We start from the raw sequence: 21,139 nt of genomic DNA, 5'->3' as shown, positions 1-21,139 counted from the left end.
TTGTCCTCAGCACACTCCTGTTACTGCTGCCCTCTGCCCAACCACACGGAGACAAACGGCCCCAGACTGAATCTTCTGAAACCACAAGCAGCCCGTGCTCTTCCCTTCCTCCTTCCTGTCACATGACTGCAGGCTTTCACCACGTGACTGGGGAGGGAACTGATGTCAGGGACAGGAAGGACAGAGAAGGCACCGTTAGGTGTCACTTTAAGACCAGGAAGGCTAACAACAGTCAAGCAGAAAGTGAGGCAGTTATGTGGCCTTCAAGAACAATACACTCCTCAGGCTGAGCACCAATGACCTCAGCAGCCACTGTCACCTACCTTCCTTTGTCTTCAATTACAAGAGGGCCCCTTATCCGGACCTATCTGAGAGGAATTCACCTTTGACACTTTTCATTTTAAAACATTTTCTTCACCCTTAAAGTCCAGGCCCATGAAGAATTCAAGCTTATGTTTCCAACCTCTCTTCTAGAGCCGCAGGTGCAAGAGCTGCCTCTGTGAGTCAATGCCCTGTTTGGTTTCTGTTGCTGTGCTAGGACATACAGGAACTAGGGAAGGAAAGGGCTTGTGTGGCTTACACATCCTCCACCACTGCAGGAAGCCAGGGCAGGAAGTCAAGGCAGGAACCTGGAGGCAGGAGCTGATGCAGAGAGCGTGGAAGAGTGCTGCTTACTGGTTTGTTCCCCGTGGCTTGCTCACCCTGTTTCCTTGGGCAACCCAGGACCATTCGCCCAGGGCTGACACCAACCCCAATGGGCTGGGCTCTCCTACAGCAATAGTTATCAAGAGCAATGCCCCCCACAAACTTGCCTACAGACCAATCTCATCATGGCATTTTCTCAGATGAGGTTTCCTCGGCACGCAGCTCCTCCCTTCCGCCAAGTCCACCAAGCCAGCTCAGTTGGTCTTCTCGGCATCAAGAAACTAGAACATATGAACCTGGTGTCGGCCTTTTTCCTCTCAGTGTCCTGTCCTTGTGCTGTCTCACTGCCCAGAAACACACACTGTGTGGAGAGACCACCTCCCACTATGGGACAAGATAACGAAGAAAAGCATCTCTGGGAAGGAAGGGCTCACAATTCAAGGTACAGTCCACCGCGGTCGGAGCAGGAGGCAGCTGCTTGTGCTGTGCTCACAGCCAGGACGCAGACAGTGATGGATGCTGGCACTCGGCCTTCTCTCCCTCCTTTTATTCACCCATGGGTCGCTGTCACCTAGGGTGGTCCCCCTGTCCTCAGCTGGACCTCTCTGGAAACATCTTTAGAGACCCATTGAGGTGTGCATTTTCAGGTGACAGCGATGGTGACAGGCATCACAGTGCACAGTGGGGTTTGCACTCAGGGGCTATGCTGCTGATGGAGGGGCTCGCTGGGTCTCCGTGGGGCAGCTGGATTTTTCTGCCTCTGAAGAACTGCAGAAGTGGTCTATTTTGAGGACTTCCAAATGATCCTGAGCTAGTAGAGCTTTAATGTCTGTTTCTCTGAGACAATCCTTAAGTAAAGAGTTTATTTTATTAAATGTTGGATGGAGTTGTTTCCTATACACTCCTCAGCCAGAAAGAACAATTCTTTAACATTTTTTGTGAAGAAGTTTGGACTAGCTCATCGTATTCAACTAACAACTACCTGTACCAACATTATACCGCCCTTCAGTTATGGAGCCGAATGACCTGTGGATAACCCACAGTCCAGGCTCTGCTCCTACGCGGCCACGAGTCACTTGCCAGTGTTTACAGTAGTCCTTTCCTAGAAACACTCCAAGGACAGATCTCTGCCCAGGCTGGCAGAAGTCGTCACTATTTGCATTTTCTAACCACTGGCCAACCTAATTTATCTTTTTTATGGAAAGTGACTGCCAATCCCAAAGTTAGGCCTTAGATCTCACATATCTGCGGAACCCCAGAACCATCTCCTTTGGAAGACTTTTTCTGGCCTGTATACTAAGATTCTACAGTCTATGGAGTCTTCGTCCATACATCTATCGCCCTAGTGTACTGGTTGAAAACAAACTTTATCTCCCCAGATGGAGACCAAGTGAGTTGAAGGCACAGAATAACACATTCTTTGGATCCTCTGCTGCCAAGGTCAGTACATGATAGGGCCTAAAATATCCACGTTCCCCCATGACATCTTTTGAATCTCACAGCACCCAAGGGCCTATGCATGAGCTCCTATGCTCCAGCCGGATCAGCCGCTAGTCAAGGCTCCACCTATACAAGGCAGCACACATCACCAAGGAGCCACTGTCATATCACATCCATGCTGGTGTGAACCTTGTGTACATGTCACTAACAGACCACTGTCATATCACATCCATGCTGGTGTGAACCTTGTGTACATGTCACTAACAGACCACTGTCATATTGTGTTCATGCTGGTTTGAACCTTGTGCTGAGGGCAGGGGCCTTGGATTCCCCCTAAGTGACAGATGAAGAGGATGCTCAGAAGAGAACAGGTCTGGGCTTGGGACAGGCCCTTGTGTTGATTGCTTATACCTCACTGAGAGGATGGCACACCAGAGGCTGGAAGCTAGCAGTTCACTGCATGTCTAACCCCCAGTCACTGGGCAACAAAGGAGCCCAGCACATTTTCCAGTCAAGCTTTTGTGAAACTGAGCAATCCAGTGTGGCGGGTGGCGCTTGGCCTACTGTGGAGCCACAGTGGAACAAATGGCTTACTTCTCGCTGCTCGTTTCCCACATGATCCCTGCAACAGAACATATGCAGAACATTCCTTATGCAACAACTTCTCCTCTGAGAACTGGAGAAACTTGCAGGGATAGTTACAGCACCGGGGAAATGTCCAGAGCTTAGTATCAACCAGAGATCAAGTGCCCAGTGCCTTCCTTTCCTTGAGGAGCGGTTCCTGAGACCACGAAAACCAAGCAAGGATAGTATTTCCTCAAACTCCCAAGAAGACTGCAGTGGTGTAACTCAGAAGCAATTGGCCCCTCCCGGGACCCTTACCTTTCAAGGTGGCTTTCTTCAGGACCTTCATGGCGTAGAGCTGACCAGCATCTGATCCTGTAACCTTCCTCACCAAGAACACCTGAGGAACAGAAAACATAGTGGCTGTCTGTGGTGTTAGCTTTAACTGTTGACTGGATACAGCCAAGAGTCGCCTGGGAGGAGCCCACTGAAGATCAGCCTACATTGGGTTTATCTGCAGGAGTGTCTAACAGGATGTGTCTGCAGGATGTGGGAAGAGCGAGTCCATTACGGGTGACATAGTCAAAGGCAGGAGGTGCTGAGCTGTGTGGGAGTGGAGGAGCTGGGCTGAGTATAAGTTAGCAGGCTAACAAGTGAGCACTCATGCATCTGGCCCTCTGTGCTCTTGACTGGATATGACGTGACCGCCAGTCTCAATCTCCTGCTGCTGCAACTGCCCTGCAGCCCTGGGCTGTGGAACTATGCGAACCTCTTTAGAAGCTCTTTCTTCTCTAAGATGCTTCTGTTGGGTACTTTCTCAGCATCAGAGATGAGATAGGACACTATCTTAAGGGATTTGACAAGGGGCTATCTCCAGCACGTAGGCTGCCAACACACGGTTCATCTACCTGCTGCAGCTCTGTGCTGAGCACCATCCTGCATCTGGTTTGAGTACCAGAAGAGAGACCCAAACAGATCAGACTCCTGCTACTCCTGTTTGAACTATTTGATCACTAGTCCTATTGGAACTCTCTGTACCCAGATTGGTCTTAGAGTTTCTGTGATGAAACACCATGACCAAAGCAAGTCAGGGAGGAAAGAGTTTATTTGGCTTACACATCCACATCACAGGCCATCATCAAAGGAAGTCAGGATAGGAACTCAAACAAGGCAGAGAAGTGGAGGCAGGAGCTGATGCAGAGGCCATGGAAGGATGCTGATATGCTTGCTACCCATGGCCTGCTCAGTCTGCTTTCTTATAGAACCCAGGACCACCAGCCCAGGGATGGAGCCACCAGCACTGGACCAGGCCCTCCCCCTAATCACTCACTAAGAAAATGTCCTACAGGTTTGCATACAGCATTTTCTCAACTGAGCTTCTGTCCTCTCAGATAATTCTGGCTTTGTGTCACGCTGACATGAGACTAGCCTGGGCAAGATTCTAGCTGTGGGCCGCGGAAGCTCACAGACAGTTTTTTTTTTTTTTTTTGATTTTTGGTTTTTGTTTTTTTGTTTTTTTTTTGGTTTTTTTGCTGGCCCTTAAGCACACTCCTGTAAGCATTTAACATTCTCTGAAAACACTTTTGATTCAAGAACTAATCAACAAAAACAAAAGATACCTGAGACAGGCTGCACTTAAGGCAAGATTGCTGATTTTTGAAAAAAAAAATTAATGAAGAAAAATGCTAAGTGTGAAAAGGAATGTTCCACACATGAACAAAGCAATGAATTCCTAGAAGCCCTGCTGGGTGGCAGAGCCTACACTGGCACCCTGGGCTGTGGTATAGCTCTGGGCAGAGGGACGTTCCCTTAAATGGATCTTTTGCATTCTCCTTCCCAAAGACTTTCTAGTGGCCAGCCTCCTGCATGCACTTTGGGGTATTCTAGCTCCATGCAAACTCTAGAAAACCCACACTGTCCAAGGATGCGGCACCACCACGAGCTTATCTGTAACAGCAATCACAGAAGGACTGCATGTTGCCTTAGCCACGTGGTAGATATAAGTCCTCGCTCTCTTGGTTCTCTGTCACAGACAAGGAGACTGACTGTTCAGGAACCTGCAGAGTATGGAGCAGGGTCTCTCAGTGCAGAGACAAGGTATGGACCAATCGGTATCTGCTATCTTCCCGGGGAGACTCCAGCCATCTATTCCAGTGGCACAGCAGATGAGGAAGTAGGAGGACGCACTGATCATGGCCAGGACACATATCTGTAGATGGGAGTATCAACCCCACACCTACATCATGTGTACTAAAGGGAAGTCAGCTGCCTCCCGCCCCAGCACCGCCTCTACTCAACTCCTCCTGACCACTGTCAATGCTATAGTCACATCCCTCAGCAGAAGAGACTATGTGATGTCCATGGGAAAATGCCGTGCTCTCTGCTTGATGGCAAAGGAGCAGGAGAGAAGAGCCCTGACTTGTACGGAGATCAGCACCTCCAGGAACATACACGGTCCTAGGAAGTCATAGGGACACAAAAATGTCACTGAAAATGGCATGGGACATCCACGTGTATGTGTATACACATCTCCAAGGCTGGATGAACAGCCTATGGTACAAACCCAAGAGAGAGCCTGGGACTCACTCTCATATGTACCAACTGCCACGCTGGATTTCAGACACCACACCCACACACAGGATCCTGAGATCCATAGGGCCCTGGATACTGCCATGCCACATCCCTACAAGTTACTGTAGGTGGAAGAACTCTTGCTCCAGGCCAGTGGTTCTCACCCTTCCTAGTCCTGCAACCCTTTGATACAGTTCCTCATGTCGTGGTGACCCCCAACCATAAAATTATTTCATTGCTACTTCCTAACTATAATTTTGCTGCCATTATGAATTGTAATGTAAATATCTGTGTTTTCCAATCATCTTAGGTGACCCCTAAGGGTTTGCACCCCACAGGTTGAGAACTACTGTTCTAGACAATGCCATGCTGGGTCAAGGCCACCTCCTTGCTGGAGGGAATGAGCTTCCCAGTAAGCAGGTAGAAACGAAAAAGCATTTCTCTTATTCATTGCAGAAAAGTCTCCTATTCATTGGAATAAGGGATTTTTTTTTTAAGCAAAGGCATTAGAGCCTGACTGCTAAGTCCCTGTGTCTGAACTGACTCAGTGTATAATTCCATTCACTCTTCCAGCCTGTTCCTGACACCCACAGCATCTATCCACACTTTGTCAAAAAAGTGTAGAATTGCTAATGCCTGGCAGGCAGGAGGCATGAGAGAGGAGGGAGGAGGCAGGAGGGAGAAGGGAACAGGAAGGAGGGAAGAGGCAGGAGGGATGGAAGAGAGGGAGGATGCAGGAGGGAGGGAAAGGAGGGAGGATGCAGGAGGGAAGAGGCAAGAGGGAGGAGGGAGGAGAGAGAAAGGAGGAGGGAGAAGAAAGGAGTCAGGAGAGAACAGGAGGTCTAGCCAGGCATCTAGGTGACATGAGGAACCCCAGGTGCTATGCAGACCACGGCAGCTAAGCATCCATCCCATCTCAAGAGAAGGGAGGCTAAGAGCTACAAGGCAGGATGAGGCTTGTAGCAGGGTCTGTGCTGTCTGTCGGCCACAGGACCGGCACATTTACATTTTCCTGCCAGCCATCAGGCTGGAGTCAGGGGGAGCTGAGCACTGAGAAGCCAGCACACATTTCCCCTACTGTGTTCAATGTGTGGAGTCAGGGATGCACGTATCCGTGGCCAGGTCACTGAGTCTCCACAGGAAGAACAGTATCCTGGGTCACTGCTCCAGCCCTCATAAGACTCTGGCCAATACCGGTAGACAGATGATGCCTCCATTCTGTCATGTTATAGTTGAGACAGAAGCCCTAAGAAGGAAAGATGTGCATAGTGGAAATGTAGTCATAAAAATCACTGTGCAGGGAGGAGCCTGGGAAGAGGAAGCAGCGTGCTTACACTCAGGGCTGGCAGGCCGTTCTCTGTGTTTCCCTCCACACCCCCACCCTCACAAAATGTGACATGATATTACAGTGTCCCCCGAGTTCCCTGTAGTCCTCATGTCCACACAGCAGTGTGGGAGAGAGGCTGGTGAGCCCCGTGCCACATGACACCACACCAGGAGAGTCCTCAGATGCACATAGGCTGGTGACACACCCTTGGACTTCCTGACCTCCAGAGCCAGGAGTCAAATGAGTTTCTTTCCTTTAGAACTTGTCCTACTTTTAGTCTTGGAAATTTTAGTTATAGCACCACAGCATGGGCTAAGACAGGGGCCATGATAATGGCTGCAGAGAGCACTCCTGTCTAACCAACATCTAAACCAAAAACCACATTCTCGGTGCACTGGGCAGTGCCAATCACAAATTAGCCATTTCTGCACAGATGTTTGCCTATAAATGCTTAAAATTTTTTGGAGACAAAGATCCACTCTGTAGGCAAGGCTGGCCTCAAAAAATAAAAATAAAAATAAAAAAATCACAGCAATCCTCCTGCCTCAGCATGTGCACACTGAAAATTCTATCCTTATTTGTATTTCAGATTTTAATAATGAAACCACTGTCAGCAGTGGCTAATGCTTACGTTCATCTGTTTTAAAGCAGGGTTTCTACTTTTTTAAAAGGCATAGAAACGGCTGCACTCTGTCGCTATAATAGGCTCCTACTGAGAGCCAAGTATTAGAGCCGTATGCAGTAGCTCTCCCTAAGGTGACTTGAGAGGCAGACAGCTCTCCTAAGAGAAGGGGGCATGGCTGTGATGCAGGCAGAGGACTGAGTTCCCACAGCCGCAGAGACAGCGCTCAGGCGAGGCGTGTTCCTCGGCTTATATAATTTAGAAATGTATTTGAATGCAGTGAGAAAGCCCCGGAGCAACTCTGACGGTTTTAGCAACTGTAGCTGCTGTGCCCTGATGCTCCGAGAAGCAGTATGTGCTGACAGTGCCCCTGATGCTCCAGGGGCCGCGTGTGCTGCCGTGTGCAATGACTTGAACCACTTTCAGAACAAGTTCTGCACAGGCAGCTGTGTGGCCTGGGCCAGATGCAGTCACTCTGATACACACACACACACACACACACACACACACTCAATCTCAGGATCACCGTAATAGAAGACACCACTGCCTTATGCTCTTAGCAGCATGTTACTCAGTCTGGCCTCAGACAGCAGGATGCTCCAGGGCTGAGCCAAAGATGCATGGCTACTTTCTGGGAACTCCCAGGCAACGATCTCCCTCAAGAGAAAGCGTTTAGAGCTCCGCTCATGTAATACCACTGTTCAGTTACAGAAAAGCAAGGACATTTTAAAATGTCAGCTTATTCCCTTCTCAGAATGTGGGACTCACAACTTACCACACTCCAGGAAATTTTAAAGGAGAAAGAAGAAAGCATCTACTTGTCCTTTGGTATTTCTCGATAGAGGGGAGCTGTGGGGAGCTGGAAAAGGTGGGATTTCTCCACCCCGCCACAGGCTCTGGTAGATCCTACATCTCCTCCCTAGAGCAGCCAGTCTTCACCACCCCCATTCAGCACTGGAACGCACGACCAGGCTTTGTCCCTCTCCTAAGCTTAGATCACTTTTCTTTTTGAAGGCAAAGGCTATTTTACTCACCTCCCTCTTGGTCCAAGCCCAGACACCCCAGGCCTTATGCAGTGCTGATGGGCTGTAACCCAACACAGATGAAGAGACTGCATCAGAAAGACTCCACTCACCATGCCCTGCACACACGACAGCATCTAAGCCATGTGTTTCCGGGACACGGGGTACTAGGTAAGACCAGTCTCCAGGCTAAGGGCATTCAGGTTCTGGGGGTGCTCTGGCATGGCGACCCAAAGCGGTTAAGACTCAACTGCTGCCTGAAATCCCATCCTGAGCCTCCCTCTTCTGAGGTTCTGTGTAATCATCTGACCAGGGAGCAGAAGCAGGAATAGGCGCACAGCTGGATTTCAGTGGTCCTCTGCTGAGGTCCAGGGCAAACATGGTTTTCTGTTCCTTCGTGTCAGGGTTCATTCAGTAACCCAGGTAAGAAAGGTGGGACAGTAGGCTCAGAGATGGGCAATGGCCACCACTGCTAGGGTCAGGCTTTCCAAGCATGGCCTGCCCTGGGATCCATGGCATCCAGACTTATAGAGCAGACCAGGACCTTCCACAGAAAAGAGTTATGCCTGCCCTACAAGTGTGAGTACACAGTGCATCTGCCTGTGCCTCGGAGCAGGGATTGGATCGTGTGGGGCAGTCAGACCAGGGCTGGCTTCCCCGGTCAGCTGCTGATGCTACTCTTGTTAAAAAGAAAACCTGTACAGACAGATGTGGCAAGATTTGTGACTCCCTTAGCTGCTGTGCAGAGACCAGGAGAGCCTGAGTGAGTTCCCAGAGGGACCCACTTCTTTCTAGACTCCTAGTCTGGTCTTCTCACTTTCTGAGACAGAGCATGGCTGGAGCCATGAATCTCAGGGTACGACACCCACAGGAGCACACTCTTCCACTGCCTCCTCTTCCCTTCTTCTGACAGGTCCCTGCCCGATTCCAGTCCTTTGTCCCACCTCCCCATATAAGATCAGGAACTAAAGAGGTGGGCTGTGTAGTATGTCATTAACATCTCTCCATCAACAGAGCTAGTCATTTGTTCTATAAAAATGCTTTTTTTAAAGTATAAAATGGCCGGGCAGTGGTGGCTCATGCCTTTAATCCCAGCACGTGGGAGGCAGAGGCAGGTGGATTTCTGAGTTTGAGGCCAGCCTGGTCTACAAAGTGAGTTCCAGGACAGCCAGGGCTACACACAGAGAAACCCTGTCTCGAAAACAACAACAACAACAACAAAAGTATAAAATTAATTAATGAGCAGCCTAGGGAAGCCTTTCCTCTTCTATTTTATTTTTAATACAGGATCTCATGTAGCCCAAGCTGGCCTTGACCTCAATAAGCCATTGTGAATGACTGACCTTCTTCTGATCTTCCTGCCTCTTGTCTCCAGAGGGCAGAGATTACAGGCGTGTTCTCTCCCATCCAGTTGATACAGTGCTGGGAACTGAACCCAGGGCTTCCAGAGTACAAGATAAGTATTCTATCAACTGTTCCATATCATCAGACCTCCTTCTTAACCATATTTTCAATGACCCTATTCATGAGCAAGACATGCTCAGGTTCAGGGTAGCTACCGTTCAGGTGACAACTGACTGGACACGCAGGCTTTCGACGCACCTCTGTGGTGCCTGGGGAGTGTCCAGTTTCCTTTTCCCCAGAAGCTCACTCGGAGCTTCTGCTTTGGGATGGCGCTGTAGCAGCCACAATAAAACAGGAGTTACCCAGAAGCAGAGCCATCAACCACAGCCCATGGCAGAACTTCTGTCCTGGGAAAGAAGGGCCCCACTAGCACGAGTTTACACTGGAGGAGGTGTCTCCCACAGGAGACAGTCCATAGATAATGTTTATGAAAGGCAGGAAAGGGAAAGAACCCTTGTCTGTGTTTTCAAATCCAGACTCTTAGAGCTAAGCATCCACTTTGTAAACCTCGTAATTATACTGCTAATATACACAAGTATATATACACAGGCTCCTTGTTGCCTGACCATGTAGAAGGAAGGAAGGAAGGAAGGAAGGAAGGAAGGAAGGAAGGAAGGAAGGAAGGAAGGAAGGAAGGCAGGCAGGCAGGCAGGCATCCCCCCTCATAAACACAATCAAATGAATGGGGTCTGTAAGAGATCTCTCCAAACCTCAGGATTCTCGTTCCTGCACTTGAGTCAGCATGGATTGAGCCCACCCTCTTTCTGGCACAGTCATGAACACCAGCAAGATTTGGCAAACATTCACATGCAACACAAAAATTGTGACTCCAAAGCACCGGGTCAGTTCTGTTCACACTTTCGGGAGCATTGGCTTCCTGGTATAATGGGGCCCTTCTGCTCCAGCTCTCTGGCTGTCAGTGTATGCCCATCTCGCTGTTGGTCCAGTGGATACTGCGTGTGGATGGGGCACAAGGAAAGAGCCAGCATTTTCCATCTCCTGAAAGGGACCAGCCGCCGTTGCCATGATTCGTGGGGTACGAGGACATGTGCAGGCCCAGCACACGAGCCCTTCCAGCTTGGACTCATGACTAATCTAACTCACAGCAAAACAATATAAAATAAGTTAGTTCCTTTACTTTACAAGTGGGAAAACCAAGGTATCCCCAAAACTACTGTGCCATTGACCAGGTGAAGAGAAGAAACAGACTCCAAGTCCCGGTCTTCCTAACTCTTGAGTGTCAGTTATATAGGCCAATCCGGAGAAGGCCTTTCCCCCTCTATTTCTCTTCTTATTCTCTCATTAGTCACTTCCTTTTCAAAAGGAGCTGTTGTGGATGCCTCTCTCAAGACTCCCTGGCTTAAAAGGGATGGGTAATCCGGCTCCTTTAGTAATAACCACAAGCCAAGGGGGACCCTGATGAGCATGAGAATGTGGGTGATCTGGCTCTTCATGGCTCACGATTCTGACAATCACAGGCTCAACTAATGTGGGCAGTTCCGTGCCCAAACTCTGCCAGATTCAGCCGGTTACCACCTTTGCATCTCATGCCAGCCCACCAGTGTTGATCCGTTCAACTCACCTTTCCATATGACCCTTGTCCTAAAACCTTTAGCAGCTCGAACTGGGAGGGGTCTGCCTTCTCAAAGCCTTCCTTCACATGGTTGCTAATGTCAATCTCCTTCACAATGCCTTCTTCCTGCAAGACAGCAGTGATGTGCGGTTAGGACACAGCCGGACCCCCCCTTCACACCATCTGTACCCCTCAATCTGAGAAAGTTGTTTGCTCTGGGGGCTTCAAGAACGGAGGGTTGAGATGGTGTGCCATAACTGGCTGTAAGCCTTTAATGCTTTCTCTCTTCCAGAGGTTTCTGTCACCTCTCACCAATACCACAGGGACATCTGATTGTATTCCCCACGAACATCACTCTGCAGTTAACAGTTGAAATTGTTGCTTTCAGGCTCTCTGCAATTCCCCTAGGGCCAGGACATGATCTGTGTCATGAATCGCACTAAATGCAGGTTTCTGGCACAGTGCCTGAGAAAAGGAGGGTTTTGTTTTTGTTTTTTTTTTTAAGTATAAAATGAAGTTTATTTGGGAGCATGGGAAGGGGGCGTTGAAATGAAGTGGAGGCAGAGAAAGGGTGGGATAGAGAAGGAGAGAGACAGGAAAAGGCTAGCAGGGAACACATGGAGAGAGGAGGGAGGGGGAAGGAGAGAGAGTAGCCAGGGCAGGGTGCGGATAGGGGTCAGAGAGGGAACAGGACTCTTAAAAATAACTCGGTGTTAGGGGAAAGAAGCTGCTTTCAAGGCCAGACACCAGGTCCACTTACAAAGATATCATCTTGCGACTTTCGAGAGAGACACCAGAGGCAAGGGTCACCTCTGCATGCTGTAGATGACAATGAGCACTAAGAAATCCTACTGAATGGTTGCAGGGTTCCAGAATGTTCTAGGAGAGCAGGAAGTAGGAAGAATAGCCACAAAAGCAGCTGTAAGAGTAGAGCCCCGCCTTCCGCTTTCCATCTGAGCCTGAAGCTGATCCTGTGCCACAGCACTCCATACAGAAATACCACAGGCAAAGAGCTGGTCTTCCAGTAGTGTGGGCACACCTGTGAGCACAGGAAGCCCACCACTTCTGCTTCAAGGGACACGCCCAGAGACCTCAGGCCACAAGACCTGAGGAGCAGCCTGGGAAAGGATTCTCCCAGTTTCCATCTGTGCTGGGAGCTGGTCCTGTGCCACAGCGCTCCTTACCCAAATACTGCCAGGAGAAAGCTGGTCTCCCAGGAGTGCTGACACACCTGTGAGCACAGGTGACACCACCACTTCTGCTCAAATTCCTGGCCCAAGAGGGACCCATCCAGAGCCATCAGGACACAGGAACCAAAGAACAGCTGGGGACAGGATCCTTCCAGTTTCTAGCTGCACCCCAGAGCCATAGCTCTCCATATACAAATTCCTACCAGAGAGAACTGGTCTCCCAGGAGTACTGATACCAGCTTATAGGAGGGACAAGCCACAGTCAGAGACAGAAAGACTAGCTAACATCACAATTAACCAGATGGCTAGAGGCAAAGGCAAGAACGTAAGCAACAGAACCCAAGGCTACTTGGCATCATCAGAACCCAGTTCTCCCACTGCAGCCAGCCCTGGATATTCCGACACACCAGAAAAAGCAAGACTCTGATTTAAGATCACATCTCATGATGGTGATAGGGGACTTTAAGAAGGGCATAAATAACTCCCTTAAAGAAATACAGGAGAACACAGGTAAACAGGTAGAAGCCCTTAAAGAGGAAACACAAAAACCCTTTAAAGAACTACAGGAAAACACAACCAGACAGATGAAGGAATTGATCAAAACCTTTCAGGATCTAAAAATGGAAATAGAAACAATAAAGAAATCACAAAGGGAGACAACCCTGGAGATAGAAAACCTAGGAAAGAGATCAGGAGTCACAGATGCAAGCATCACCAACAGAATACAAGCGATAGAAGAGAGAATCTCAGGTGCAGAAGATACCATAGAAAACATTGACACAACAGCCAAAGAAAATGTAAAATGCAAAAAGCTCCTAACCCAAAACATCCAGGACATCCAGGACACAATGAGATGAGCAAACCTAAGGATAATAGGTATAGAAGAGAACAAAGATTCCCAAGTAAAAGGGCCAGTAAATATCTTCAACAAAATGATAGAAGAAAAAGCCCCTAACCTAAGAAAGAGATGCACATGAACATACTAGAGGCCTACAAAACTCTAACTAAATTGGACAAGAAAAGAAATCCGTCCCCTCACATAATAGTCAAAACACCAAATGCACAAAACCAAGAAAGAATATTAAAAGCAGTAAGGGAAAAGGGTCAAGTAATATATGAAGGCAGATCTATCAGAATTACACCAGACTTCTCACCAGAGACTATGAAAGCTAGAATATCCTGGGAAGATGTTATACAAACCCTAAGAGAAAACAAATGCCAGCCCAGGCTACTATTCCCAGAAAAATTCTCAATTACCATAGATGGACAAACCAAGATATGCCATGACAAAAACAAATTAATACAGTATCTTTCCACAAATCCAGTACTACAAAAGATAATAGATGGAAAACACCAACACAAGGAGTGAAACTACACCCTAGAAAAAAACCAAGAAAGTAATCTTCTTTCAACAAACCGAAAAGAAAGATAACCACAAAAACATAAAAATAACATCAAAAAATAACAAGAAGCAACAATCATTATTCCTTAATATCGCTTAACATCAATGGACTCAATTTCCCAATAAAAAGACATAGACTAACAGACTGGATACATAAACAGGACCTTGTATTTTGCTGCATACAGGAAATGCACCTCAGTGTCAAAGACAGACACTACCTCAGAGTAAAGGACTGGAAAACAATTTTCCAAGCAAATGGTCCCAAGACACAAGCTGGAGTAGCCATTCTAATATCGAATAAAATCAACTTTCAACCAAAAGTTATCAAAAAGAATAAGGAAGGACACTTCATACTCATCAAAAGAAAAATCTACCAAGAAGAACTCTCAGTTCTGAACATCTGTGCTCCAAGTGCAAGGGCAACCACACTCATAAAAGAAACTTTACTAGAGCTCAAAGCACACATTGCACCTCACACAATAATAGTGGGAGACTTCAACACCCCACTCTCATCAACAAAACCAGGACAGATCCTGGAAACAGTATCCAATCAACAAAACCAGGACAGATCCTGGAAACAGAAACTAAACAGAGACACAGTGAAATTAACAGAAATTATAGACCAAGTGGATTTAACAGATATCTATAGAACATTTCATCATAACACAAAAGAATATACCATATAATCGGTCACAAAACAGGCCTCAACAGATAGAACAAGATTGAAATAATCCCATGCATCCTATCAGATCACCACAGACTAAGGCTGGTCTTCAATAGCAACAAAAACAACAGGAAGCCTACATACACATGAAAGATCAACAATGCCCTACTCAATGTTAACTTGGTCAAGGAAGAAATAAAGAAATTAAAGACTTTTTAGAATTTAATGAAAATGAAGGCATAACATACCCAAACTTATAGGACACAATGAAAGCAGTGCTAAGAGGAAAACTCAGCTCTGAGAGCGCATACACTAGCAGCTTGACAGTACACCTGAAAGCTCTAGAATAAAAAGAAACAAATATACCCAAGAGGAGTAGACTGCAGGAAATAATCAAACTCAGGGCTGAAATCAACCAAGTATAAACAAAAAGAACTATACAAAGAATCAACAAAACCAGGAGCTGGTTCTTTGAGAAAATCAACAAGATGGATGAACCCTTAGCCAGACTAATCAGGGGGCACAGAGAGAGTATCCAAATTAACAAATCAGAAATGAAAAGGGAGACATAACAACAGAAACTGAGGAAATTTTAAAAATCATCAGATCCTACTACAAAAGCTTATACTCAACAAAACTGGAAAATCTGGATGAAATAGACAATTTTCTAGACAGATACCAAATACCAAAGTTAAATCAGGATCAGATAAACCATCTAAACAGTCCCATAACCCCTAAAGACGTAGAAGCAGTCAAGCAGTCATTAAAAGTCTCCCCCCGCCCCCAAAAAAGACTGCTCAGGATCAGATATGTTTAGTGCAGAGTTCTATCAGACCTTCAAAGAAGACCTAATACCAATACTCTTCAAACTATTCCCCAAAATAGAAACAGAAGGAACTCTACCCAGTTCATTCTATGAAGCCACAGTTAAACTGTGTATTCTCCCTTGGAGACGGAAGGATTTCTGTCTAATCAGGAACCTGTCACAATTTCCTTTTGTAGGGGACTTCATAAGAGATTTTTTTTTTCTATTTCTATCATGCTTAATGCTCCAAATAGATTTTTAAAACTGGTTGAGTGCATATTACTTTTAGCTTCAGAAGATATCATGTATATTTAAGAGGTATTTAACTATTATAAATTATTTTGATGACTTAAAAAATGTCAATACTGAGCTGTATATTTTAAAATCAATTTTATTAGTTTAATAAAAAAAATAGAATGTTCAAAAAAAAAAAGAGTAGAGCCCCAAAGAGGGATTGTTAGACTTCTTCCTTTCTTGTTTTTATCTCCTTTATGGCTTTCTCGTGTTGTGCTGCTGCAGCTAAGGTTCTGGGTATTACATTGAATAATCATGGTCAGAGCGGGCATCCAGTCTCATTCCCAACTGTAGGGGAAGTGTTTAGTTTTTCCCAGGTTAGAATGTTGGCTACAGATTTGTTGTATAAACCACATGTTCTTTCTCAGTTACAGATTTAGCCTATAACATGTGTGTGCATGCATGCATATATACATACATATAAATACATGCACACAGGAGTATAAAACGGAAAGGACAGTGAAGCTATACTCAGGGTACCTCAGCAACAGGGCTGCCTAAACAGGACCAGAACAACAAAGCAATAGACAACACTGTAGAAGGGTGGGAATCTCACAGAGCCCTGTCCCCGACTACAGGCAGCTATGGACACAGAGGGGGAAGGGGGGCTGGTTACACACAGGGAGGAGTTCATCTCACTCCCAACGGTCAGCCCTGAAATCACATACACACAAAGGCTGCTAGAAGGACTCCGCAGAGTGGATCTTTGCATCTGGGTACTTACTCATATACATAATAGTAACAGTGATGAAGAGGTCTTGAATTAGAGAGGGAGTGAGGTGCTGTACATGGGAGGGGGAGGGGTAAGAAAGAGAGGGGGATGACATAAATATATATTTGTTTGTTTTTGGTTTTTTGGGGTTTTTTGTTTTGTTTTGTTTTGTTTTGTTTTTTGAGACAGGGTTTCTCTGTATAGCCCTGGCTGTCCTGGAACTCACTCTGTAGACCAGGCTGGCCTGAACTCAGAAATCCACCTGCCTCTGCCTTCCGAGTGCTGGGATTAAAGGTGTGTACCACCACGCCCAGCTGACATAATCATATTTTAACTTTATTATAATATACTGAATAGAAAGGAGACCAAAGGAGGATAAATAATGGGATGGATGGGGGATATGAAAAGCTGACACACACACAGGATATGTGTGTGTGTGTGTGTGTGTGAGAGAGAGAGAGAGAGAGACTGACTGCAGAGCAGTGACGGAAGACTGGGTAGTAAAGATAACGAACAGGAAGGAGAGGAAAACCTAACGCATGCCAGCTCCCTTGAGGACTCCACACCTGTCTTCCTTTGAGACATCTGAGTCCAGTCAGCCCTCTGCTCCTCTGTCCATCTGGAAGTTATGTCCTACCAGCCTGCTACTGGGTAAATTGTAACAACTGTGTAACTAACTGATGGTGTCCAAAGCAATGAATTCCCTCTCTGTCTTTGACATTTCTCTCCAGAAATGTAAAGCTAATCAAGATGACCATTTGTCTCTATATATAAGAAAACTGGATGCTACAATGCCCCCTCCCCAGATGTGCCTATTCCCAAGGCTCACCTACCATTATCCCACCTGGCTATACTAATTAGATCTCTGGTCTGTGCTTTGGAAAACAGATAAGATTAAATGACCCTGCTGCAAGGAGAAAAGGGTGGAAACTAATGGTGTGACTGCTTTCTGGATGCAAGGGAAAAGGGTAGAAAAAGAAACCTGGTGTTCTTAGACACATGGGAGTGTTAATATATGGCAGGAAAGACCCCTCTGGATGCAGTGACAGAGTCTTCAATAAGGTGCATGGCGGTGTCCCACGTGCAGTGGGGGCAGCTGTGCCCTTATCTGGGGGCCAAGATGTTTATAGGAGAAAGAGAGCTGAGGTGGGCTTGGTATCAATCTTGGAAACTAAGGAAAAGCCTTTAAAGGTGACCCAGCAGCCAGAGGGGGGGTTCAGCTGTCAAGAACGATTGACTGTTCTGTCTCTAGAGGGCCAGAGCTCAGATCCCATCACCCACATTAGGCGGCTCATAACCACCCGTGACTCCGGCTCCAGGAGATCCTACACACTCTTCTGTCCTCTGAGAGCACTTCCACACTCACTGTATACATATACTCATTGATGATGATTGATGATTGATGATGATGATGGTGGTGGTGGTGGTGATGATAACGTAAAATCAAGGCTCAGTGTCCATCATAGACCTCTGAATCAAGCGTAACACACTTATCTCACTTTCCTGGCCTGAGATAAGGACCTTAGAGTCTGGTTTTTCCTTTCCAGCACAGCAGGGTAGCCACTTCTGCAAGTGTTTGCTGGCTGCACACTCTGCCTGTGAAATCCTGGCAGGAGGTCTCCTGGGACATAGCTCCTGAGTGGCAGGCAATGAGAGGACTCTGTCTCTCCATCTCTATCCTTGGCTGTGTGTTCAGCTCCTGATAGAAGTGGACCTTCTTTGGGATTCTTGTGAAGAAGAAAGTGTCAGAATGGGTGTGACGCTGCTGCCCTGGGGTCCACGGTGTTCACTAGCCCAGTGACTGTCAACAGCAGAACCCAGACCAAAGCAGCCACGGGCAGCTTCAGAATTCAGTTTCTGAAACTGAAGAAAACTTTCGGGCAGAAACCTCATGGAAAGGAATCTAGTAAACTACTTTCTCCGTCCTTCCCTTCCTTTCTTCCGCGCTTCCTCTCTCTCTCCACTGCCTCCTCTTTCTTCTCCTTTTGTTGTAGTCAACTTAGCTATTTCACATTTTTTAAAAGATTATGACATATTGAGGGAAAAGAAAAATAAATGGATTTAGCTCCAAGCTTTCCAATGCAGCCCCCCGCCTTCCGACATGTGCTATTGTCTACCCTTGCTTGGTCTGTCAGAGCTGGAAACCTGGCACAGAAGGAAGACTCACGTAGAACAAAGGTATTTACTGAAGCCCGCACAAATCAACAATTACAGGCCTCCAGTGACAGGCACAAATGAAGGCTGTCAAGAGAGGGGACAAACTGAGCTGCATCCCTGGGAGACTCACCACACAGTTAACTCCTGAGATCACATTTCCACTTCTCTAGGAACACCGTGCACCAAGAACTCAATGATCTGCAGCCAGGCCTACAGCAACCCTCTCTGTGACATCCTACAGGTGGGCTCCGTTCCTAAGCTCCTTGTTCCCTGCATCCTGTGTGCTGGTTTGGAAGAAGCAGGCTGGCCTAGCAACTCTCCCAGAAGCCACTGGGATTCCCATCACGCATCTCAATGTCCATAGGTTCCGCCACAGGACGAGACGTGTATTGCGCCAACTGTATATTCTCTGTTGTATCACTGTCTACCCAGCATCTACTCTGTAAGCGCCTACAAGGGATTCCTTGAGGGATAGTTTAAATGTTGGCCTCTGTAGAACACCCAGCTCAAAACGGCATCCAGTGTTTGGTGTGCACACGACCTCACCACCCTTACACCCTCCCTCTCTGTAGCGTGAGAAGAGTTGAGAACTTTCTCTAACCCTGAAGCCATCATGTAACATTATACACACATTTCTGAGTTTGAGGAAACTATATTGGAACAACCCCAAAAAGCCATCATCGATTGAGGTCCGGCAAAATAGTCAGTCACGTGCATCCAGATACAGATACACGTGCCACAGAGAGAACACACACCCTGTCCACCCCACGTGAGACACTGGGGATGGTCCACCGCTGGTCCTAAGATGCCAAAACGTCAATTTTTTTATCCTAGATAAAGCAGACTGCAGCTCATCCAGGGAGGGCGCCCATCTGGATTATCAGGTGAGAAGTCTGCTGACGTTTCCTGAACCCAAGGAACAGCAGGTCGGATTTTGGAGGCATACAGCAACAATGCAGGAACCCTCAAAATCCTGACCCCTGAGCAGAGGCCTAACGTTGTCAGCAGTGATCTGGTGCCCAGGGCTCTACTAGCGTGGACTCGATGGCTTCAGGGCCTTACTACAGGAACAGACATTAATAACTGCCTGTTAAACTTCCACACTGGACTGCTTGTGTGCTGTGGAGCCATCACCAAGCTCCTTGATCACTTACGAGTGGATACTTGTTTGGTTTGGCCTCTTAACACAAAGCAAGAAAAGTGGCTGGTTTAAAAGGAATGGCCAGCCAGCCTTGGGGTGATCATGAGTGCCTGTTGGGACAAAGCAGGAAGGAGCCTCGGAGCTAGGCCAGCTACCAGCGTGCTTCCAGTCAGAATGGTAACTCTCCCTCGGCTTTGCTCCAGACTTGAAGTGGTGGCTATCTATCTGCTATCGGCTGTCACGGTCTTCCTGTCACCAGACCTCTGGCTTACGCACGGCTGGAAGGCCCAGCACCTGAGTCGAGCCCTGCACGACTGTAAATGAACTCTGGCAAAAGGCCAAGGCACTTAAAAGAGAGAAGCAACCCACCAGCAGCTGCTTCTGGAAGCTTCTGGATTGCCCTTCTGTCTCGGAATGACAGCCGAGGGACGGCAGTGCAAATCCCTGCTGAGATCTGTGTAGGTATTCTTGGATCTTCCCCAGAACTCAGCCCCACTGCGACACACACAGGGCTGGGCAGTCTTCTCACGGCTAACTGGGCTTCGTATCTCAGAATGTCTCCTCGGAAGACTATTCAAAACAGTGGCTGGCTGAGGGTGGGGTTAGGTTTATGGAACATTCTAGCACATCTCTGGGATTTCCTACTTATCGAGACAACGGATACAGCTCATGGGTTCAGTCTTCAGCCACTTCTTCCCAGCGCAACACGTTTTTCTTACTATATTTCAAGCTCTTAGAATAATGGTTACGCAGAAAAATTGCTGCCGTGTTTTTCATTCAGGTTTTCACGAGATTGAGTATATTTTAACCTCATTTCAAGCCTGGGGCCCCTGGGCAGCTTCCGAGAGTGGAGTGTGACAGTGGGCCTGCCCATAACCCACAGACTGGATGTGAAGAATGCTCAGTGAGCATGGAGCTGCTGGCTGCAGGAAACCTCACAGTTCTGTTCCCTTTCCGCTCTCTCCAACTGTGGCTACGTATCCTGACTGGGGCAGGCTCCCAGCACACGTGACAACTGGAACCGCCAACACATGCCTCAGCATGCCTCGGCTCCCCCAGATGCACGGTGTGATTTGCATGAGGAAAGGTATCCCCTCTTCTGGTCCTGCCTCCCACATCCAAGTAGAAAAGACCTGTCCCTAAAAGAGACCAGAGTGGCTGTGTACTGATAGTGTCCTTCCTTCTCACCCAGACCTGCCACTGTGATGAACTACAGAGAAATGGCCCCCAGTGGCTCATATATTTGGATGCTTGGTTATTACAAAGTGGTACTACTTGACAGAGATTAGGAGATGGGGCCTCATTGGAGGAAGTGTGTTACTGGGAGTGGGATACGGGATTTCAAATGCTCAAGCTAGGCCCAGTGTCTCTCTCCTTCCTGGTGTCTGTGGACCTGGAGGTAGAGCTCTTAGCTCCTTCAGCACCATGTCTGCATGACCGCTACCATGCTGACAATGGCCTAAACCTCTGGATGTAAGCCAGCCACAATTAAATGCTTCCTTTGTAAGAGTGGCTGTGGTTGTGGTGTCTCTTCAGCAACAGGACAGTGACTGAGACACCCAGTGATCCCAAAGCAGAGCCACTTATGCCTTGCTTATACGTGGGG

The 21,139-nt window shown here is 47.4% G+C and overlaps 1 protein-coding gene across 3 annotated transcripts in view; it reads right to left on the bottom strand.

Moving 5' to 3' along the window:
- Rps6ka2 (ribosomal protein S6 kinase A2) overlaps positions 1-21,139 on the bottom strand; it is a 285,292-nt gene that overhangs the window by 65,209 nt on the left and 198,944 nt on the right. For all 3 annotated transcript variants that reach the window (XM_029471102.1, XM_029471104.1, XM_029471103.1), the window contains 2 exons: positions 11,178-11,294; positions 2,968-3,049 (listed from right to left, as the gene is read on the bottom strand). In XM_029471102.1, the coding sequence (XP_029326962.1) occupies positions 2,968-3,049; positions 11,178-11,294 (199 nt within the window). The remainder of the gene's footprint in view (positions 1-2,967; positions 3,050-11,177; positions 11,295-21,139) is intronic.

The sequence above is a fragment of the Mus caroli genome, chromosome 17 (assembly GCF_900094665.2).
Source record: "Mus caroli chromosome 17, CAROLI_EIJ_v1.1, whole genome shotgun sequence".
Classification (NCBI taxonomy): Eukaryota; Metazoa; Chordata; class Mammalia; order Rodentia; family Muridae; genus Mus; species Mus caroli.
The sequence above is the reverse complement of the archived record's forward strand: the minus strand, read 5'-3'. Positions and strand labels throughout refer to the sequence as shown.